The following is a 22,548-nucleotide window of genomic DNA, read 5'->3' on the forward strand; positions in this document are numbered from 1 at the left end:
GTGAGTAAATGAGGGTTAAGTTTACCTTTGTTACACCAGACAGCATAAAGTTCAGAATGTGGAAGTTGAAGGAGGCATATTTGCTCAATGTAAAAGAAAATTTTTATATCCAGAAATAGATCTGCCTCTGGGAAATTGATCTCCCCATCCTTAAGTATGTTTTAAGGAAGGTAAGATGAACATCTGCTAGGGATCTTGTAATCAAAAGGCTGCCACATTACTTACAGGGTCCTTGACAATTACTGAACATTTCACATTATCACTTCGGATTGAGGCCAATCTTAGCAAAGGTTCTCTATTGAGGGGAGATGGACTAGTTAGCCTTTATAGGACCTTCAGTGCTAACAATTTGAAAGCTGATGACAAGGCCTTCTGCAGGGGCCTTACATCAAGTATTTTTACCTCTTAATCTCCCAACTCTTTCAGATCTTGTTCAAATCTGTCTGCAGTTCTATATTTTAATTATTCTCTATATATCTATTCATTGTACAGTATTCTTTGGATTTACTGTTTCTGTGATTCATTTTGAAGAGCATGTTTAACGGAAGTTTCTAAGTTTCTTGGTGATTATCAGAAGTTAACCTATATCTATTACTGCTAATTAGTGAAATAATGAGTAATAAATGGCTCACCTAATGAGTAGCTGAGAGAATACCTTTGTGCATCTCCCCCAAGTCAAAGGGAATAAACATGTGTAGCACCCTTTAGTCTATTTTTTTCTGTTCTTCTGCAAAGTTTTAGTTTCATAGCTACTTACTGATATGTTATAAAATCATCATGTTCATCAAATCAACATGATATTCAGTAGCTTGAATATTGATAAAATCATATGTGACAAAGAGACTTTAATATAAAGTCTTAGTAGATATTGCAGCAAAGATCAGTTCTTCATTTTATGACTTCTTTGTGTGATGTAAACACATATTTTAATTTCTAGGTAAGAAGGTGTTTTACCCTGTGGTGTTCAGTCTTTACAACCCTGCCATTGTTTACGCCAATCAGGATGTGCCACCGCCTGTGGAACAGCAGCTGGTAAGACTCTTACTGTCAGTTGTAAAAGGCCTCAAAGATCCTTGCTAGGTGCCTTTGTGTGTTTCACAAGTAGAAAACAAAGTTTCAGTAAAATAACTGTAGTTATTATAAACACATTTTCATAGTCTCTCCCCACCCCAAATGCTTTCACATTTATTGTTTTAGAATTAAGTGTCATTCTGGGGGGTAAAAGAAAAGTTTAGGCTGCAGAGAAAAACTTCATGTTTCAGAACATGAAAATTGTACAGTCATTTCTGCTAACTTATTTTTAGTAATGCTAAAAATAAATTTTAAAAGCCTTAACCAGCTAGAAATTAAAACTACTAAATAACTAAGAAGGAATAACATACTATAGGAAATTACTTAGAAAGTCATGGCATTGGGGGGCCGTATATTGACAAAGTTATGCTTATATAAGTCTTTAAAAAATTTTAAATGAACTTATTATGTTGGAATAATTTAGATTTACAGAAAAGTTGGAAAGATAGTACAGAGAGTTCCTATACTCCATCCAGTTTCCCCTAATGTTAACATCTTACATGACCGTGGTACATTTTTCAAAATTAAGAAATTAACATTGGTAAGTTGCTACTAACTACACTATAGATTTTATTAGGATTTCACCAGTTTTTCTACTAATGCCTTTTTTCTGTTCCAGGATCCAGTCCAGGATAGTATATTGTGTTTAGCCTGATCTTTATTGTTAACATTAAGAAAAAATGGGAACAAATGAACTAAGAAGTTAATTTAAGATGTTAAAAAAAATAACTCCAAGGAAAGAAATAAAAATGAAGGCAGAAATTAATGAACCAAAAATAATAGGTTGACAAATATAGGAGCTTCTTCTTTATGTGCAAAAAAATTTTTTTAATCATAAAGTGGGCAGATTCAGGGTGAAAAGGAAAACATGACATTGGAAATTAGAATAAGAAAACATTGAGAGAAATCAATTTTATATAATAAGTTTTAAAAATTCTAAATAAAAGGAAAGATTTGAGAATTTATGAAATACTAACATGAGCTAAGTTTATGTTAGTATTTTATAAAAGCTCATGTTAGTATTTTATAAATAAAAGATAGAAGCTCTGGAGAGACCAAGAGCTGTTTAAAAAGAACAGTTACAAAAAATTACCCTGCAGGTGCATAGATACGATATTTCAATGGTGAGTTTTTCCAAACTTTCAAAGAACAGTAATATTAGTGCCATATGATCTACTTAATATATTTTCTGAGGCCAGCATTATCTTCATACCAACCTGTGGCAGAGCACCTACACACATACCCCTCTACCTTATCTCTACCAAAAAGATGCCCTCTACCAAATGGGATCAAGTGACAAACCAAGCACCCTCATCTACCTTATCTGACTAAATCCTTTGTAAAAATGAATTATTAAAAAGAAAAAGTTATATTAGTGTTGGAAAGTGAGAGAAGTGCCATTAGTAGATCTGAATTTTGAGAAATTTCTGTAAGGTGGCAGTAGTTGGCATAGGATTAATGGAAGAGAGAACTGTCTGGAACGTATTCAGGACAACACTGAAGATGAGGCTGACTTGCATCCTCTGAGTTCATAGAAGACAGGGAGTGGTGGAGTATATGTGCTTCTCTGAGGCTGCCTTGCATCCTCTGAGTTCATAGAAGACAGGGAGTGGTGGAGTATATGTGCTTCTCTGGGGGTGTGTTGAGCAGCAGTCATCACAGGGATTGACCCACATGCTGAGGCAGTATGGGTGGTCCCTGGAGCTAGAGGGGCAGGGTAAGGTCCTGGGAATATTGAGTTGTAAGGTGGATAGGGAGCCCCAGACTCCAAGGATGAGCTGCTGTTGGCACTTTCTGCCTGAGACTACGTCTGGCCCTTCCTCCGCAATTACTGGGGATAAGCCCCGTAATCATAGTTAACAGCCGTGGGTGTTTGAACAATGATTTTTGAAACAAAAATGAGTAGCAGTTAACCAAAACTAGTCAAACATTTGAGGTAAACCAACAGTGTGAAAGAGAAGCACCAAATTTTAATAAACGAAAATCAACACATGATAATATGAATACAGATAGAACGCAACTTTAAAATAAATATATCTTTAGGGAGATTAGAGAAAAAATTAAATTCATAAAACAATATTCATTGTTAAAAAAGAGTCAGAACTTAGATATTGAGAAAATATAAAACTCAGTAAATGGCTGAATAGCAGCATGGTCACAGTTGAAACAGATTTGTAAACTAGAAGACAAGCCAACTGGGCACGTAAAGACCAAGAGATAATGAGATAATGAGAGAAAAATTGAGACACGGGAAATCAATCCAGAAGCTCCCAATTTGTTTGATAGAAGTTCCAGAAGGGAGAGAAGAGAATAGAATGGAGAGGGGAGGAAATGGAAGAAAACTTCAAAGAACTACGGAAAACAAGTCTTCTGGCATTCGAGAACAGCAGTTAAGGGACAATCCTAATAGCTTGCAGAGACATCAAAAATAGCAAAACCTAGCTTGTCTACAAAGGGTTAAGAATCAGATTGGCATTCACGTTCTTTTTGATAATACTGGTGCTAGGAAACAATAACGCAATACTTTAAACACTCTGAAGAAAAATAACTTTGATTCTAGAATCTATATTTGATCTACTATTTGAGGGCAAAATAGATATTTTTGAACATTCAAGGACTGAAAGTTTATTTCTCACAGACCTTTTCTAGTTCAGCAGAATGAGAAATGAACGCATTGAAAGAGGAAGACCTGAGAATAAAAGAGTGGTCAACAAAAACAACAAAAACCCAGTAAAACTTTTGTTTAAACAGTTGTTGATGAAACACATAATAAACAAGAAATTAATAGCAATTAGCGATTAAAAAGTCATATACATGGTATACATACATGTATTACCTAGCTCTGTCTGCTGAGAGGGCCCAGGAGCAGTGATATCCCAAGAGTAACAAGCATACCCAGCTCCCAGACCTTAGTGCTGGGACAGGAAATAGAGGAGCCTGGAGCATCTTGTAGCTCCAGAAAGTAGGGAAATACTCAAACAACAAAAGGATGGGGGTATGTCAAAGGGAAACAGGAGCATGAAAGAGCTCCCAGTGGCAAAGCTGGACCAACCTGAGCAACAGAATAAATAACATAGTACTGGATTATAACCCCAAGCATGAAATATCCATGAATCCATATTGATATAAATAAATGAGTGAGTAAATAGATAAATAATAATAAATGAATGGATAGATAGATTGATTCGATTAGATGAGATAGATTAGATAGGGGGAAAGAGACATCTTCCTTATAGAATTCTAAGTAACTTTTCTAGATACTCCCTTTTCCAAAAGGTGGAGCTAGGTGACTCACTTCCAGAGAAATGAGTATGGAAAAAGAAAAACTAACTTTTCAACAGAGAAACCTGGGAAACACCACCTTAAGCCAAGTAATGAAGATTAACATCACCAGTGTTGTCATGCATCCCTGATATGATGTAACAAGAACATTTCACCTCTGTGGTCTTCCAAGAACCTATAACCCCAACCTAATTATGATAAAAACTTGAGATAAACCCAAATTGGGGGACATTCTACAAAATGCCTGACCAGTACTCCTCAAAACTGTCAAGATCAACAAAAACCAGAAGACTGAGAAATTGTCACAGTTTCTCAGGAGACTAAGACATAACATCTAAATGCAATGTGGTGCCCTGGGCTGGATCCTAGAACAGAAAAAAGGACATTAAAGGAAAAACTGGTGGAATCCAAATAAAGTCTGGAGTTTAGTTAACAGTAATGTACTAGTATTGGTTTCTTAGTTTTGATAAATGTACCACAACAATGTAAGATAATAGCATTTAGGGGAAGCTAAAACTAGGTGAGAGATATATGGGAACTCTTTAGTATTTTGTACCTTTTCTGTAACTCTAAAATTATTTCAAATTAAAAGTTTATTAAAAAAAATTCTTGAAAAACAAACCAAAAAAAAGTGCCAAATGGACTCACCATATGAGAGTGAAAAGGGGAATGTAAAAGCATGCTAATATTCTTGTCTGGTTTGGGAGGATGTGGGCAAAGAATGATTTGAATGCAGATTTATTCTAGATATTGTGTAGAAAAATAAGTACTTCCACTTCAAGTGCTAGTTTCAACATTTTGTAACCTTTGTGAATTACTCAGCCTTTCTAAGCTTCAGTGTCCTCACTTAAAACACAAGACAAAAGTTTGCTCTCTTTAATATTTAAAGATATATTAAAAGTAAATAGGAAATACACGTAATAGAAAAAAATAGGTAAAATTGATAATAACAATAAACGTATTTACATAGTCAGTCTTACTAAGAATAAATTAAAACAGCAGTGACAGTACTTTTTTCTGCTGTACAATCGCTGTTTTTAAAAATGACCATGCGAGTGAAGCTGGTGGGATGGGGCTTTTCCATCCCTGCTGGTGGTGTGGACATGGCAGGCCAGCTTTTTGGGTCAGGAGTTTTCAAACACATTCATCCCTCTGATGTAATTTCCACTCCCAGGAGTCTCTCTTGAGGAAATAATCAGAACTGTAGAGTAGCAATATGCATAATATTGACAACATTAAAAGCAAGCAAAACTCTAATAATAAAATAATAAATTGAATTATAGTATATGCTGTGATGAATATTATGTATCAAGAAGAAAATGTTCATGAAATATAAATAAATACAGCAGTGAAAATGTAAAGATAAAATGGGAAATGGTATATATGTATTTTAGATACTACAGTGCTAATAACAACTAATATTTTCATGTACCCTTTTCTATGTGTGAAGTATTATTCTGTTTTTCATACATGTTAACTCATGTAATCCTTGTAACAACCTCTGAGGTGGGTGCTATTATTACCCCTATTTTACAAATGAGGACACAGCTGTGCAGTGGTTGAGTGCCCGCCAAATGCACGGCTGGCCAGGGTGGGGCCAGGAGCCTGGGTAGTGTGGCTCCATGTCTCCACCTCTTGTCCACTGCATAGACTGCCTCTGTTATATTAATTCATCAAATGGTAAGGGTCTGTTCTATGCCAGCCACTATTCACCACTATAAAATCATACAGGCAGAGTTATTCTTCACAGGAGTCTTTATTCTGGTAGGAAGAGAGAAAATAAAATCAATTAAAAAATCTCATGCAGATCATTAAAATAGGCTGAATTGTGAAGAGTAATTAGGTGGTTTCCATGTGTTTGGTCAGAAAGGCCTTTCTGAGATGGGCTGTTGGAGGGGCCGTCTGAATGATGGGAAGGAACTTGCTGCGCAGTGGCTGGGGAAGGGCAGTTCCAGGCAGAAGGAACAGCTAGTGGGTTTCCTAAAAGCACAGCAGGCAAGGGGCAAAAAGCTGGGCCAGGTCATGTAGAGCTTGTTACACCCCTATAAGGAGTTTGAACTTTGTGCTAAGTGTGATAGAAAGCCTTCGGAGAGTTTTGATTCGGTGAAGAATGGATTGTGTGTGGCTCCAGCTGCAAGTCGCCAGTTCGGCTTTTGCAGTAGACCAGGGGAGGTGACTACGGCTTGGGTGAGGGTGGTGATTGTGGAGAAAGGTTGGGTATGATTTGGAGACAGAGCTGACACAGCTTGCTAGAGGATTAGATGTGGAAAGTGAGGGAAAGACAGTGGCAAGAGGAGAGATCAGGACTTCAACTTGAGCATGGTGGGCGTGTATTGTTTATTAGACATCCGAGGAAAGGTGCCAGCTTGCCAGTGGGATTTGTGAACCTGGTCTCTGTGAGGGGCTGAGGGCTGGAGATGTAGGTAAGGTGTAGACAGCTGTGGCCCCCACATGCTTAGGAAAGGACTGATAGAAATGCAGTATAAATACTAACATTCAAGGATTATAGACAATCTGAATTTCCCTCTACTTTCCTCAGTGAAAATGTGTGGCTTCAAAAATCAAACCAAACCAATGACTCCCTTCCCTGAGTCTGATAATATTTGAAGAATTTTTAAAGAAACTAAGTTATAAATGAAGTCATAATATTTGTAAAGTCAGAATTGTCATGGGGTAGAAATGTCAGAATGAGTGTTTTGTTTTAATGCTTTGCACCAGGGTTATATTTTGACTAAGGAGATCAGAATATTAGAGTCTAGTCTTGGTTTTGCCACAAAAATTATGCCTCTATAAACTTATTTATTCATTCAACCAATATTTATTGAAAGCTTACCCTGTGCGTGGCATGGTTCTAGGTGCTTGGGATAGACCAGTGATCAAAATCAGCAAAAAGTCCTGCCCTCAGGGAACTTTACATTCTAGAAGGGAAGAAGCCCTCCCCCCCACAAAAAAAAAAAAAGAAAAGGAAAATCCGTATCTCATTTATTAGCTCCAACTTGAGCCAAGTCCTCAGTGCTGCTTGGTTCATTCTGTTTTCCAGTCAGTTCTCCCATTCTGCAAAGCAGCTTTTTCAAACTGTTCCCACTCTTCTGAAAATTTGCCTCCTCTACAGACCTGAATATTCCCTATATTCCTGCTCTCCATAGGAATTTCCATGTGGTTGCCCTACGCATCCCTGAAATTCCTTATGTCCAGAACCCAGCTCTGCATCATTCCTTTCCTCTGTGCCCCTACTCTCGCAGGATGGCACCATCACATACCTGTTGTTCAGGGTGGCAGCCTGCTGTCATCCTTGGGTGATCCTTCCCTCTCATCCCCCATTTCTGCCCGTTCAGTCACTTGCTGACTTCTGTCAATTCTGTGTGCTAAATCTTCTTTACATCCATCCATTTTTTCTTTCTGTACGTATGGTAATCTACACTGCTAGCTTGCCATTCTGTTATATTTATTTATTTTTTTTATAACTGTTGCCTCTTAATCAGCCTCCCTCCTCCCTTCTTATCTCTTCTCTATACTCCAGCCAGAGTGATCTTCCAAAAACATCATCTGATCACGTTACTCCTTCTGCTCTGACTCTTCAGAGAATTCTCATTGCCATTAGGATAAAACCCAAACCACATGACCAGCCACACCTGGTTCTCTCTGTGGCCCTGTAGATCCCTCTAGGCCAGAGGTCAGCAGTCTGTGGCCTGCAGGCCATATCCAGCCTGCTGCCTAGTTTTGTATGGCCCACAAGTTCAGAATGGTTGAAAAATACTTTTAAAAAAATAATATTTCATGGCACTTAAAAGTTACATGAAATTCAAATTTCAGTGTCCATAAGTAAAGTTTATTGGAACACAGTGTGTTCATTTGATTATTTGTTGTTAATGACTGCTTTCACACTACAATGGCAGAGTTGAGTAGTTGAGACAGAGACCCTATGTTCCACAGAGCCTAAAATATTTACTACCTAGTCTTTTATAGGAGAAGTTTGCTGAGCCCTGGTCTACATTTGTGGGCGCCTCTACTTCTGACTCCAATGTTTAGTCCCACCATCCTTCACCCACAGTTCTCTCTCCCATCTCCAGGCCTTCGCACAAACTGTTCTTCTGCCTGGAACTTTCTCCCAGCACATTTTCTTTCACTTGGCTAACTCCTACTAATCTCTCAGATCCCAGCTCCAACTTCATTTCTTCAAGGGAGCTATCTCAGGATGCTGCTGTTTGGATGAGGTGCGTCTTTCTCCTGTCTGGCACTTTCCTCACTTCCCTCCCTACACAACTCAGACTCCGTGGTCAGTCATTATCCACAGCCTCTTTGCTATATGCTCACCTTCTTCATCCCTCACTCCTTCTGGTGTTTTCTCTTAGAACTCCAACCTGATTAAGAGCAATTCTGTCTGGGGCCTGGTTAAGGCCCCAGAGCAGCAGAGTATGGAGAGTAAGAAGCACACAGCCCCACTATGTGACATTGCGTTAAATATATGACCACGGGCCTCAGGGGTCCCGGGCTGCCCTGAAGTCCTGCGCCTTACCCTAATCTCCCCACTCTCTGTCCTCCAAGCCAGCCACGCTGTCCGTCTTCTCGCACCTCCCAGTACCTGTCACCACTCCTCACTCTCCATATATCCTGCTTCGTATTTCACTTAGAAAAGAGAAGCAGTCAGATGTTCACTTCCTCATTCTATCGTGAGATCCTCACTGCCTCTGTACCACATCCTTGGCCTCTCTCCATCTCCATGTCCCTTCGTAAGGCCAGCCTGTCCTTTTGTAGTGAACTAGATAGAGCTCATCCCTTGTGCCTAAACAAGGACACCCCTCCTGCCATTCTTCATTCTCTCCTATCCTAACATTTTGCCTCTTCTAGATCGTTACTATAAGCATACAAAAATACTATAATATCACTCATCTTTAAAAAATACAATAGCCCTTTTTTGACCCTGGGGCTTCAGTCTTCTGCTCTTGCCCTTGCTTTCTCTGCTCTTGCCACAGTTGTTTCTTAGTGTTTGTCACACACTGCAAGCACGCTTCTGCCTCAAGCCATTGTGCGTGCTGGCCTCTTTGCCTGGAGTGATCTCCTCCAGATATTTGCACAGCTCACTCCCTGGTTTCATTGGGTCCCTGCTCCAATGTTACCTCCTCAGAGAGGCCTTTTGTGGCCATTATATCCAAGATAGGCTTTCTCTTTATCATGCTCTCCCCTTGTCTTACTGCATGTATCACCACCTGAGGTGTATATTTATTTATTTGCTATTTTCCCATCAAAATGGAGGCTCTGTGATGGTAGGGACTTTGTCACCTCTGTTCACTGCTGGGTCCCAGCTCCCAGAACCATGTCCAACTGATTAAACACTTGTTGAATGTGTGAATAAGATAAAGGAGGTTTATCAGGCCTCAACTTTTACTTGATTCTGGAGGCTCCATATCATCAAAGCCTTGATTTTCTTTTTCTTTCTCTGCTTGGACTTCAGTGGTGACAGCTTCGTTTTAAAGCTGTTTTCCCTCAGGGTGGAAAAGGACTGCAGCAGTTCCAAGCTTCACATCTATACCCTACACCAGGGGTTGGCAAACTTACTCTGTAAAGAGCCGCATGGAAACTATTTTAGGCTTTGCGGGCCGTACAGTCCCTGTTGCAGCTACTCCCCTCTGCCATTGTACCATGAAAGCACCCACAGACCATTTGTAGACAAATGAGTGTGGCTGTGTTTCACTGAAATTATTAAAAAAAACAAGTGGCAGGCCAGATTTAGCCCGGAGGCTGTAGTTTGCTTATTCCTATCCTACACCATCCAAAAAGTACAAGTGTCTTTTCTAGTAGCTCTCTCAGAAGAATGAGGGGGCTTTGTTTTCCCAAGTTCCCAATGACTCCCCTCTTTTAGCATGTTGGCCTGAATTTTGTCTAATGGCTGTTAGTGAACCAATTCCTATAGTAAGTGAGGTATAGAGTACTCATAGCCCAATCTGAAGCTCCAGGTGAAAGGCTCATGGGCTGCCTAGGGCCAGGTAATTACCAGAGCAAAACTGTACACAGTCAGGAAGGGGCAGGGGAATGGATGCTGGGTAGGCACCAAATAAGGTCTCCTGTGTAGAACTGATCACAGTGTATTACAGTATGTGTTTGTGCAACTGTTGTCCTGTTTGCTTATTAGTAGCCTTAGCTTGCACCTTGTACAGGACTTGAATTCAATTAAATTGAAAGTGGCAAGAATTCTTTGCTCATGGTAATTACTGTATTTTTGTTGGTTTTGTAAGGATTTAATAATATAAATGCATGTGATCCATTATCAGACACATAAATGACAGGAAAAGGTATTATATGTAAAGTATTTTAATTTGTTTCATTGTTGATGAAAACAACTTCTAGTTCTTGAGGGATTAAATTGAATTTTTTTTTAACTTAAGGTTCACAAAAAGGATTCTGGCTTTTGGCGAGATTTTGGCTTTGGAATGACTTGTCAGTATCGATCAGATTTCTTGACCATTGGTAAGTATACCTGACATTTAAGGATAGGACTTGACATATTTACTATAACACCTTATGGCATTTTCCTAAAATGTCTCAGATTTGAGTGTTTTCCTATTAAATTATGAATGTCTGAGATTACCTGAAAAGAGGAGTTTGGAAATATGAAAGCCAAAGTGAGTTTATCATTAATGTCTTTGAATAGCAAAAATGAGGTCATAAAGATAAAATAAAAGTGCAATATAATATTTACTTGTTTCTTTAAAATCAAAACAGTAGTTTTTAAAAACATCTGTTTGGCTTGTTACCCATATTTGCAATTGTTTCAAGTACTTTTGTAAAAAGTCTCTACATAACTTTGGTGGTGTACTCATAGATTGTTACAGCTGCAAGTAATGTTGGATTATCTAGTCTGTGGGCTTTCATTTTATTTAGAGATGAAACCCCCTTTGTCTATTGAACTGTTATGCAAAATCCCAGTATTTAAAACAAATGAAAAAACAGTTGCTCTTTCTAGCTGTGGTTGAAGTTGGAGTGGGGGACTTGGAGTCACAGGCTTAGTCATCCACACTTCTGAGCCAAAGATGACCATGAAGAATCTGGTCTAAGCTTCCTGCCCCACCCCATCTTCAGTATTACCCAGCAAAAAAATAAAGTGTGAGAGCATAGTTTAAGAGGCCGAAACCTGATTCCACGTCTCCTGCTTCATTCAGTAGCTACGTTTCCACAGCATATTAGAAATATTTTATATATATACTTGTATATATTTTTTTATATTTGGTGATAGAACATATTTTATGTACTTTTTAGGTCCATCTTACGTTGATTTTTATACTCAGCCATTTGTTTTGGAAATTCCTCTACCTTGTCTCTATCATTGTAACACTTGAGTAATAGAAAATCAGCAAATAGCAATAAAAGAACTATTAAATTAAACTAATGTCCTTTTCCCTGATTTCTTGCTTAATAAAACAGTAAGGATACATCACTGCCTTCTGGCCTCTGTTATTTCTCACTGCTTCTTTCTCATTGTTTTCTCCTCATACTCCTATTAGACATATGTTGGTGCAGTTAATGATGTCCCACATTTCTCTGAGACTGTTCATTTTTCTTCACTCTTTTTCCCTCTGTTCTTCAGATTATATAATCTCCATGGATCTGTCTTCAAGTTTGCCAATTCTTTGTTTTGTTAGTTCAGATCTACTGTTAAGCTGCACTAATTAATTTTTCATTTGAGTTATTGTATTTTTTTAACTCCAAAATTTCCATTTGGTTCTTTTTTTTTTTTTTTGAGGAAGATCAGCCCTGAGCTAACATCCATGCCAATTCTCCTCTTTTTGCTGAGGAAGACTGGCCCTGAGCTAACATCCATGCCCATCTGCCTCTACTTTATATGGGACACCGCCACAGCGTGGCTTGACAAGCGGTGTGTTGGTGCGCACCCGGGATCCGAACCCAGGCCGCCAGCAGCGGAGTGCATGCTCTTAACTGCTACGCCACGAGGCCGGCCCCCATTTGGTTCTTTTTTCATATGTAATTTCTGACTCTTTATTAATATTCTCTATTTGATGAGACATTGTCATCTTACCTTCTGTTACTTCTTTAAGCATGATTTCTTTTAATTCTTTGAACATATTTATAATGGTGGTTTTGAAATCTTTTTTAAAATGACATCTGGGCCCTCTCACAGGGAGTTTCTGTTGCTGCTTTGTTTCTGATATATAAATGACACTTTTCTGTTTCTTTAATACCTCATAATTTCTTTTTTGTAAAAATTTTAGGTAATATATTGTGTCAGTTTTGGATATTGATTACCCTTATCTCCAGGGCTTGTTTTCTGTTTTCTGTTTGCTTGTTTATTTACTTATTGACTTGACTTTACTGTTTTAGTGAATTCTATCTCCCCACCCTCCATCCCTTAGCAGTATGAAGCCTCTCATGTCACTCCTCAGGGCATGTGCACAGTCATCCTGGGATGACACTGGATTTAGCAGGGCCCTCTTTGTCTCTTTCCATGCCTCTCTTGGTATCACTGCCACCTGTTAAGGCTCCACTAATAGCTCTCTTGCTTTTGACAATCCTCTGGGGCATAAATTGCTCCACAGTCTGACTCAATTAAATTGAGCCCTTTTGCAGGTAGTTTTTGAGGCAAGTCTTTGAGGTTTGTTCTGACCCCAGGAGGGCTCTTCTTAGCTGTGTCTTTCCCTGTTTGTCTCTGGTAAACTAGCTGGCCTGTATTTTAGCTTGTCCTCTGCTGGGGCTATCAGCCTCTTCTTAATTGCTTACCATCAAAATCTTCATTATTTTCTTTTTTTTTTTGCTGAGGAAGATTCACCCTGAGCTAACATCTGTGCCAGTCTTGCTCCATTTTTTAGTATGTGGGCCGCCAGCACAGCACTGCTGCTAACAGAGCAGTGTAGGTCCACACCTGGGAACCACGCCAAACTTAACCACTAGGCCACCAGGGATGGCCCAAAATCTCCATTATTTTCAAGAGCCCCTTAGGCTTGAACTTCTGTACACTCTGTTTCAAATAAAGTCAGTTTATTTGGGAAGAGCTTTGGAGCAGTTTGTTCTTATGGACTTCCTCTTCTCCTGGAAAAAATCTCTGAGCCTCTGCTCCAGTGCTGGGGGTGGAGACAGTGGCACAGTTCTCTCAGAGTGACACCCCTGCTTTATGAGCAGGGTGCTGGGTGGGGGTAGAAGGGCCTCCAGTATTATTGTCCTGCCACATCCAGAGTGGAGCCTCTACCCTATGAACGGGGGCTTAGTGAGAAAGGGAGCCCCTGCCCTCTCATCAGCACTTGTTTGGAATTGAGCTTCTTTCATCTGGAAATTCTATTCCTTTCTCTCTTTCGTCTCTTTCTCATATTCCCATTACACACATGTTACACCTTTTGTAGTTATCCTGTAGTTCTTGGATACTCTGTCTGTTTTTGGTTTTTTTTGTCTTCTTTCTCTTTGCTTTCAGTTTTGGAAGTTTCTATTGACATGTCCTCTAGCTCAGAGATTCTTTCCTCATTCAGGTTCAGTCTACTAGTGAGCCTCAAAGACATTTCTCATTTTTGTTACATTGTTTTTTATCTTTAACATTTATTTTTTCTTCTTTCTTAGAATCTCTCTCTCTGCTCACATTATCCATCTGTTCTTGCATGCTACTTTTTCCATTAAAGCCCTTAGCATATTAATCATAGTTGTTTTAAATTCCTGATCTGATACAGGCATGCCTCGTTTTATTGTGCTTCACTTTATTGCACTTCGCAGATATTGCATTGTTTACAAATTAAAGGTTTGTGGCAACCCTGTGTCAAGCAAGTCTATTGGCGCCATTTTTCCAACAGCATTGGCTCACTTAGTGTCTCTGTCTCACGTTTTGGTAATTCTCGCAATATTTCAAACTTTTTCATTATTATTATCTTTGTTATGGTGATCTGTGATCAGTGATCTTTGGTGTTTCTATTATAATTGTTTTGGGGTTCCACGACGCTGCCCACGTAAAGATGGCAAACTTAATCAATAAATGTTGTATGTGTTCTGACTCCTCCACCAACTGGCCGTTCCCCTGTCTCTCTCCCTCTCCTCAGTCCTCCCTATTCCCTGAAACACAACAGTATTGAAATTAGGCCAATTAATAACCCTACAATGGCCTCTAAGTAGTCAAGTGAAAGGAAGAGTTGCATGTCTCTCACTTTAAATCAAAAGCTAGAAATGATTAAGCTTAGTGAGGAAGACATGTTGAAAACTGAGATAGTCCGAAAGCTAGGCCTCATGTGCAGCAGTTAGCTACCTTGTGAATGCAAAGGGAAAGTTCTTAAAAGAAATTAAAAGTGCTACTCCAGTGAACACACAAATGATAAGAAAGTGAAATGGCCTTATTGCTGATATGGAGAAAGTTTTAGCAGTTTGGATAGAAGATCAAATCATCTACAACATTCCCTTAAACCAAAGCCTAATCCAGAGCAAGGCCGTAACTCTCTTCAGTTCTATGAAGGTGAGTTCTAAGAGGTGAGGAAGCTGCAGAAGAAAAGTTTGAACCTAGCAAAGATTGGTTCATGAGGTTTAAGGAAAGACGCTGTCTCCATAACATAAAAGTGCAAGATGAAGCAAAAAGTGCTGATGTAGAAGCTGCAGCAAGTTATCCAGAAGCTCTAGCTAAGATAACTAATGAAGGAGGCCACACTAAATGACAGATTTTCAAGGCAGACGAAAACAGTCTTATATTGGGAGGAGATGCCATCTAGAACTTTCATAGCTAGAGAGGAGAAGTCAATGCCTGGCTTCAAAGCTTCAAAGGACAGGCTGACTCGCTTGTTAGGGGCTAGTGCAGCTGGTGACTTAAAGTTGAAGCCAAGGCTCATTTACCATTCTAAAATCCTAGAGCCCTTAAGAATTATGTTAAATCTACTCTGCCTGTGCTCTATAAATGGAACAACAAAGCCTGGGTGACAGCAGGTCTGTTTACAACATGGTTTACTGAGTATTTTAAGCCCACTGCTTTTTTTTTTTTGAGGAATACCAGCCCTGAGCTAACATCCGATGCCAATCCTCCTCTTTTTTGCTGAGAAAGACTGGCCCTGGGCTAACATCTGTGCCCATCTTCCTCTACTTTATATGGGACGCCGCCACAGCATGGCTTAACAGGTGTTGCGTTGGTGCGCGCCCAGGATGTGAACCGGCGAACCCTGGGCTGCTGCAGTGGAGCGTGCACACTTAACTGCTTGTGCCACCGGGCTGGCCGCAAAGCCCACTGTTGAGAGCTACTGCTCAAAAAAAGATTCCTTTCAAAATATTACTGTTCATTGACAATGCACCTGGTCTGATGTACAATAAGATTAATGTTGTTTTCTTGCCTACTAACATGACATCCATTCTGCAGCCCATGGATCAAGGAGTAATTTCAACTTTCAAGTCTTATTATTTAAGAAATGGATTTTGTAAGACTATAGCTGCCGTAGGTAGTGATTCCTCTGATGGATATGGACAAAGTAAATTGAAAATCTTCTGGAAAGGATTTACCATTCTAGATGTCATTAAGAACGTTCATGATTCATGGGAAGAGGTCAAAATATCAACATTAACAGAAGTTTGGAAGAAGTTGATTCCAACTCCTATGGATGACTTTGATGGGTTTAAGACTTCAGTGGAAGAAGTAACTGCAGATGTGGTGGAAACTAGAATTAGAAGTGGAGCCTGAAGATGTGACTGCATTGCTGAAATCTCATGATAAAACTTTAATGGATGAGGAGTTACTTCTTATGGATGAGCAAAGAAAGTGGTTTCTTGAGATGGAATCTACTCCTGGTGAAGAAGCTGTGAAGATCATAAAAATGACAACAAAGGATTTAGAATATTACATAAACTTAGTTGATAAAGCAGTCACAGGGCTTGAGAAGATTGAGTCCAATTTTGAAAGCAGTTCTATTGTGAGTAAAATGCTATCAAACAGCATTGCATGCTACAGAAAAATTCATGAATGGAAGAGTCAATCGATGGGACAAACTTCATTGTTGTCTTATTTTAAGAAATTGCCATGGGAGCCGGCCCAGTGGTGCAGTGGTTAAGTGCACGCACTCCACTTTGGTGGCCTGGGTTCGCAGGGTTGGACCCTGGGCGCGCACTGATGCACTGCTTGTCAAGCCATGCTGTGGCGGCGTCCCATATTATAAAGTAGAGGAAGATGGGCATGGATGTTAGCCCAGGGCCAGTCTTCCTCAGCGAAAAAGAGGAAGATTGGCATTGGATGTTAGCTCAGGGCTGGTCTTCCTCACACACAAAAAAAGAAAAAATGAAATTGCCACAGCCACTCCAATCTTCAGCAACCACCACCCTGATCAGTCAGCAGCCATCAACATTGAGGGCAAAAAGGTTACAACTCGCTGAAGGCTCAGATGATGGTTAGCAATTTTTAGTAATAGAGTGTTTCTAATTAAGTACATGGTTTTCTAGACATAATGCTATTGCATACTTTATAGACTACAGTATAGTGTAAACATTACTTTTATATTCGCTGAGAAACCAAAAAATGTGTGCAACTTGCTTTATTGCGATGTTCGCTTTATTGCAGTGGTCTGGACAGAACCTGCAATATCTGAGGTGTGCCTGTAATTCCAACATCCCTGCCATGTCTGAGTCTGGTTCTCTTCAAACTGTATTTTTGGCCTTTTAGTATGCCTAATTTTTTCTTCATAGCTGAACATGATGTACTAGGTAAAAGGAAACTGCCGCTAAGGCCTTTAATGACATGGAGGTGAGGTGTGGGAGGGCAGGAAGCACGCTCTAGCCCTGCGATTAGGTTTCAGTCTTTAGGGACCCTGTGCGTCTAGACAGTGACTTTCAAAAATGTTTCTCAGACACTGCCCCCACCTTAATTGAGACAGGATGGTTGGAGTGGGCTAGAGTTGGTTATATCCCTTCCCCCAGGTAGGTTAGACTCTGGTAAAATAATTTCTCCTGAGGGCAGGCCTTGTTAAGAAGAGCAGAATGCTCTGGCATATTTCAAAATGGTTACTTTCCCCCTCCCCTTCCTAGAAGCACTAGGGGATTTTTCTCCAATCTTCACTGTGAGAACCTGGTAGAGCTACTAGAGGTAAAACTCACAAACCTGTAGCAGATCCCCTGTGACTGACCCCCACTGGAGTTTTTAACTCTCAGACTTTTCTGCTGAGCCTTCATTTGTCAATTACAGTTCAGATTTTCCTACCCATGGTACTGGTTGCCCCAGAGAGTTCTACTTGTGAGTTTCTGCTCTAGTAAGTTGTAATTCTCTCTTACCCACCTGTCTGTCTCTCCAATTTTAGGGGCAGCAATTTACCCTGTGACCTTCTCTGAGGGAGCTGAGAAGAGTTGTTGATTTTTCAATCCGTTCAGCTTTTACTTGTTAGGACAGAGTAACAACTTCCAGGACCAGAAACTGGAAGTCCCCCATTTACTTTAAGTATCTACATCATCTGTAATATTAGACGAGCTTATTTGTGTTTACAGAAAGAAAAGCCAACATATATCAGCCATAGCATTTAATAAAGCTGTGAATATTTAAAGTAATACTTTTCAGAGATCTCAGGATTATTGTCATCCTATATGTGTGAAATTAAGTGGCATAGAATTATTTGACAGAATACATTATTTGGAAATCTAGCTCTTAATAAAAGAAGTAATTTTTTCTCAGTTTTTAAGAATCCCTTTTCTAGCTCTTAAAAAAATTCCAAATGGTTTATGTTCATGCTTCTTTAAAAAGTTAGTTGTTCAACTTAAACCAGTTTGAAAATACTCTCAACTTTATCTCCCATTTCATGTGTCTGCCCACTTCAGTTAGCCTTCTGCCCCATTGTTCCATCATATTTGTTCTAGGTAAGGTTGTAAGTGACATTTATGTTGCCAGGTCTACTTGGTTCTTTTAAAGTTCTTAATTGAGCAGTACATACTTGACCATTTCTTCCTTAAGATGCTTTCTTCACTTGACTACTGTGATAGCACATTCTCCAGAATTTTCTCCCTTCTCTGGGGCCGTTTCTAAGTCTCTTGCTACTTAACTTTCTCTGCCTCTGTTTAACCTCTAGATATCGGCCTTTCTTAGCATTTAGACCTGGGCCCTGTGTTTCTTCTGAACTGCTTCGGTAATTTCATCTATTCTTATGGCTTTAAATCACCTGTGTGTCCATTCTCAAATTTGTATTTCCAGGTTCATCATTTCTTTTTTTTCCCCTCTGGAAAATTTTCTTAGACCCAGTAAAACTTGCATCTCACAGGATAAAAAGAAAACAAAATATTAGTGGTGGTGAGATTGTGGCTGATTTATATTTCCTTCTCTTTTATTTGACTTTCTGTAGATTTTCTATAGAACCTTGAAGTTTACAAAGCATTCTCAAATATTTAATCTCATTTCAATACTCTCAACAGCAGAGACCTTGAGCTCCTAGATGTCAGCTGGTAACTGGACTTCCAAACCAGGACGTCAGTCCTCTGTGTCAGGTGTCTTTGGGCTGTACCATACCATCTGATTTGAAGCAGAACGTTTAAATCTTTATGAGGTTTCACTGTGCTCTGGCCGCCAGGCAGTTACTTATAGTGTCAATTTTGATCCTGCAGGTGGATTTGACATGGAAGTAAAAGGTTGGGGTGGAGAAGATGTTCATCTTTATCGAAAATACTTACATGGTGACCTGATTGTGATTCGGACTCCAGTTCCTGGTCTTTTCCACCTCTGGCACGAGAAGCGCTGTGCGGATGAGCTGACCCCCGAGCAGTACCGCATGTGTATCCAGTCCAAAGCCATGAATGAGGCCTCTCACTCGCACCTGGGAATGCTGGTCTTCAGGGAGGAGATAGAGACGCATCTTCACAAACAGGCGTACAGGACAAATAGCGAAGCTGTTGGCTAACATACTCATTGACACGTTAGTCTGAACTGAAACCAGCACTATTTATTTAGCCTTAATTCCCATTCCAGATGCAGTGCCTCTTTCAGAGAAGACATGCTTATCTTTTGTGTTCTTTCTAACATTACTTTACTTTAGCAGTTGAACTGAAGACAAAGCAAGTGCTTCAATGCAGAGTCTCTGTCTTGTGAGAATACTGTGTTATGGAATCATTGACAGATTGAAATCTGGCGTTGTCCCAAAAGTAGTTTTGAGTTAGTTTCTACCCAGCACCCGTGTTCTGATGTGTCCTGGTTGCACGTGGGCTGAGGGATGGATTGTGCTATGCAGATGGCGGGTCAGGAGCACCCCGTTCCTGCAGAGAGGACGGAGTGTAAGGATGAAGTGTGTGGACAAGGGTTCTTCACTGGCCGACCACTGAGTCAGTCTGCTTGGTTTTAAAATGAAGATCTTTGGTCAATTGCTTGAAGAATCCTTTTTCACTGAAGCAGAGGATAATTAAATGACACATCTGAAATCCTCAACCAACAAAGAGAAGGCAGAGATAAAAACCCTTTAACTTGATGTTGCTTAGCCCCATAAATGTCTGTTTTTAAACAAATGGGTAATAATAGGAAATACTTAGGTTAGAATCTATGACTTGATTAAAAATACAGTGTTATTGCTTTATCATCATGTTCAGGATTAGTAGTTAAAGTTGCTGTAGACAGTTTTGAATAAACAGAAATCAAACATGGAAACATCTTTAACAGAACACTTAATTATGTTGGAGTACAGGACACTCGGGGTGTCTGGGAACATTAGTTTACGTGAGCCAGGGCCTTATCAGGGCCTTCTTGTGGTGATTCAGAATAGATGAGCATAGCGTGGTGGTGTATTTTTTTTGCTTTGTATTGTCTCATTTAGCATGGATCCATATGTATTTATTATCCTCTTTTTCCTAATATGTTAATGTGTGCTACATCTATATTTGCATTATTATAATACTTTGAGTTGAAAGAGAGTTTCACTGAAGGGAGAAAAAACAATTTCATGAGACGTACCATAAGATCATACTGATTTGAGAAAGGAGGAGGGAAGATAGTCTGAATGGAAATCTGAATTACAGAATATTTTAGAGAAATATATTATATTGCTTGCAGATAGAATGATGTTTTAATTGAGATATAAATTATATTAATGAGACAAGATGAATAATTATATTCAGATAGGACTGTCCTATGTTATTTATCACACATGGATCTTTACCATAGGGTCAATTATCCAGAAATTGGAGATATGGTGAAAGGCATGCATAGATTTTTGAACCTTTGGCTTTTAAAAGGGACCTATATTGAATTCTATTTGTATATAAACACCTGAAAAATCACAGAAATTGTTAGTCTTTTTGCTCAGTAAATCATACCATCTGAAATATTACAAATCTCAAATTTCTTGGTGCTACATGAATTCAATTTTACAATGACTCTTACTAATTATTCTTACAAGTTTTAAGTTGGGGTAGCATTTAGGCTTGTATTTTAAACATGTGTAAAATGTTCTTTGCAAAATTATTCAGGCCATTGGCTCCTTTTATATACAATTATTTATTAGGAAGACCAGTGAATTGTGGTATTTAAAGAGAGAGAGAACCTAATTATTTGCAAAGGTAAGTTGCAGCTTGTTCTTTGACAAAATCAAATGACGACCTTTTCTCCTGTTTTTTTAAACTAGCTTTTAATTTAAAGATGGAAGCTAAGCAATGGAAACATTACTATGTTTTTGACGTTAAACGGTACCAATAAAGTATTTTATTACCAAAACTTAAACGAAAATGTGATAAATTCTTTCTGTTATAAAATATCATAAATACAGAAAAGTGTATAACATGCAGTTGTGTACTTTAAATAATAATAAAGCCAACACAAGTGCACCAGCTACCCAGATTAAGATATAGAACTTGACCAGTGAAAGGCCTCTGTGGCCCTGCTCAGTCACATACCCTCACTCTCCCCATAAGAGTCACTATCCTGATTTTTATTTATTTATTTATTTATTTTCTTGGTGAGGAAGATTGGCCCTGAGCTAACACCTGTTGCCAATCCTCCTCTTTTTGTTTGAGGAAGATTGTCACTGAGCTAACATCCGTGCCCATCTTCCTCTACTTTACATATGGGATGCTGCTGCAGCACGGCTTGATGAGCAGTGCGTAGTTCTGCGCGTGGGATCCAAACCCGTGAACCCCGGGCTGCCAAAGTGGAGCACACACACTTAACCACTACACCACTGGGCCAGCCCCAATATCCTGATTTTTGTGATAAATTCACTTATTTTTCTTCCCAGTTTTCCCAACTGTCTATGTATCTCTACCCAATAGATGGTTTAGTTTTGCCTATTTTTGAATTCATATACATATTATTTTATTATATATTCTGTAACTTTTCATTCAGTATCATTTTTGAGGTTCACCTCAAAACAACTTGAGATGTTAATCTCAAAAGTAATTCACTTCTATTACTGACTAGTCTTTCACTGTATGAATATACTACGATATTTATTCATTCTACTGTTTATAGATTGAGTTGTTTGTGATTTTTTGTTGTGTGCTTGTTTGTTTTTGCCATCAGAAGCAGTGTTATCATGAATACTCCTGTACATGTCTCTTAAGTGTGTGAGAATTTCTCTAGGAGTAATAATGCTAAGTCATCAGTTGTGTGCATGTTCAACTTTCTGAAGAGGACCACCTCCAACACTCTGAGAAAGTTTACTTTGTACCCTTGGCAATACTTAATTTTGTCAGGCTTATTAATTCTTATCTAGTGGGCTCTAGGCATGAATTGTAGTTATAATTTGCATTTCCAGTCTTTTTGCCCATTTTTATCAGTTCATAGCAATTCTTCATATGTGCAGGATACCAATTCTTGTAGGTTAAATGTCTGCAAATATCTTCTAGAATATGGCTTGTCTTTTCTCATTCTTGATGGTACTTTTTGATGAATAAAAATTAACTTTAATGTGATTAATTAGTCTTCCTTCATGTATTCTACTTTTTATTATTGATTTATGACCTCATAATAAGGAAGGATGTCTTAAAGCTGTTGTTCTGTGTTATCTTCTGAATACCTCATACATAACTTTGCTTTTCCCAATTAGGTCTTTAACCTAAGTAGAAGAGATTTTTGTGTATGACATGAGGTAAGGATTGCATTTAACTGTTTTCCAGCGTCACCTATAAGTCCATATTTTACCCACTGATCTGCAAAACCACTCTGTCATCCTCAGGTGTCCATACAGCCACAGGTCTGATTCTGGGCTCTCATCTGTTCAATTAGGCTTTCTGTCTGTTACCATGCCATTGCATCACAGTCTAAATTACTGTACCTTTATACAAGTTGAT

At 39.0% G+C, this 22,548-nt stretch overlaps 1 protein-coding gene across 2 annotated transcripts in view; it reads left to right on the plus strand.

Annotated features, from left to right (window-relative positions):
* CSGALNACT2 (chondroitin sulfate N-acetylgalactosaminyltransferase 2) overlaps positions 1-22,161 on the plus strand; it is a 43,018-nt gene extending 20,857 nt beyond the window's left edge. For both annotated transcript variants that reach the window (XM_087431865.1, XM_004432423.3), the window contains 3 exons: positions 938-1,032; positions 10,737-10,818; positions 18,883-22,161. In XM_087431865.1, coding sequence (XP_087287991.1) covers positions 938-1,032; positions 10,737-10,818; positions 18,883-19,175 — 470 coding nt within the window. In that variant the 3' untranslated portion in view covers positions 19,176-22,161. The remainder of the gene's footprint in view (positions 1-937; positions 1,033-10,736; positions 10,819-18,882) is intronic.
* Positions 22,162-22,548: the final 387 nt, after the last annotated feature.

This window comes from Ceratotherium simum, chromosome 6 (assembly GCF_057802395.1).
Source record: "Ceratotherium simum simum isolate JZ-2026a chromosome 6, ASM5780239v1, whole genome shotgun sequence".
Classification (NCBI taxonomy): Eukaryota; Metazoa; Chordata; class Mammalia; order Perissodactyla; family Rhinocerotidae; genus Ceratotherium; species Ceratotherium simum.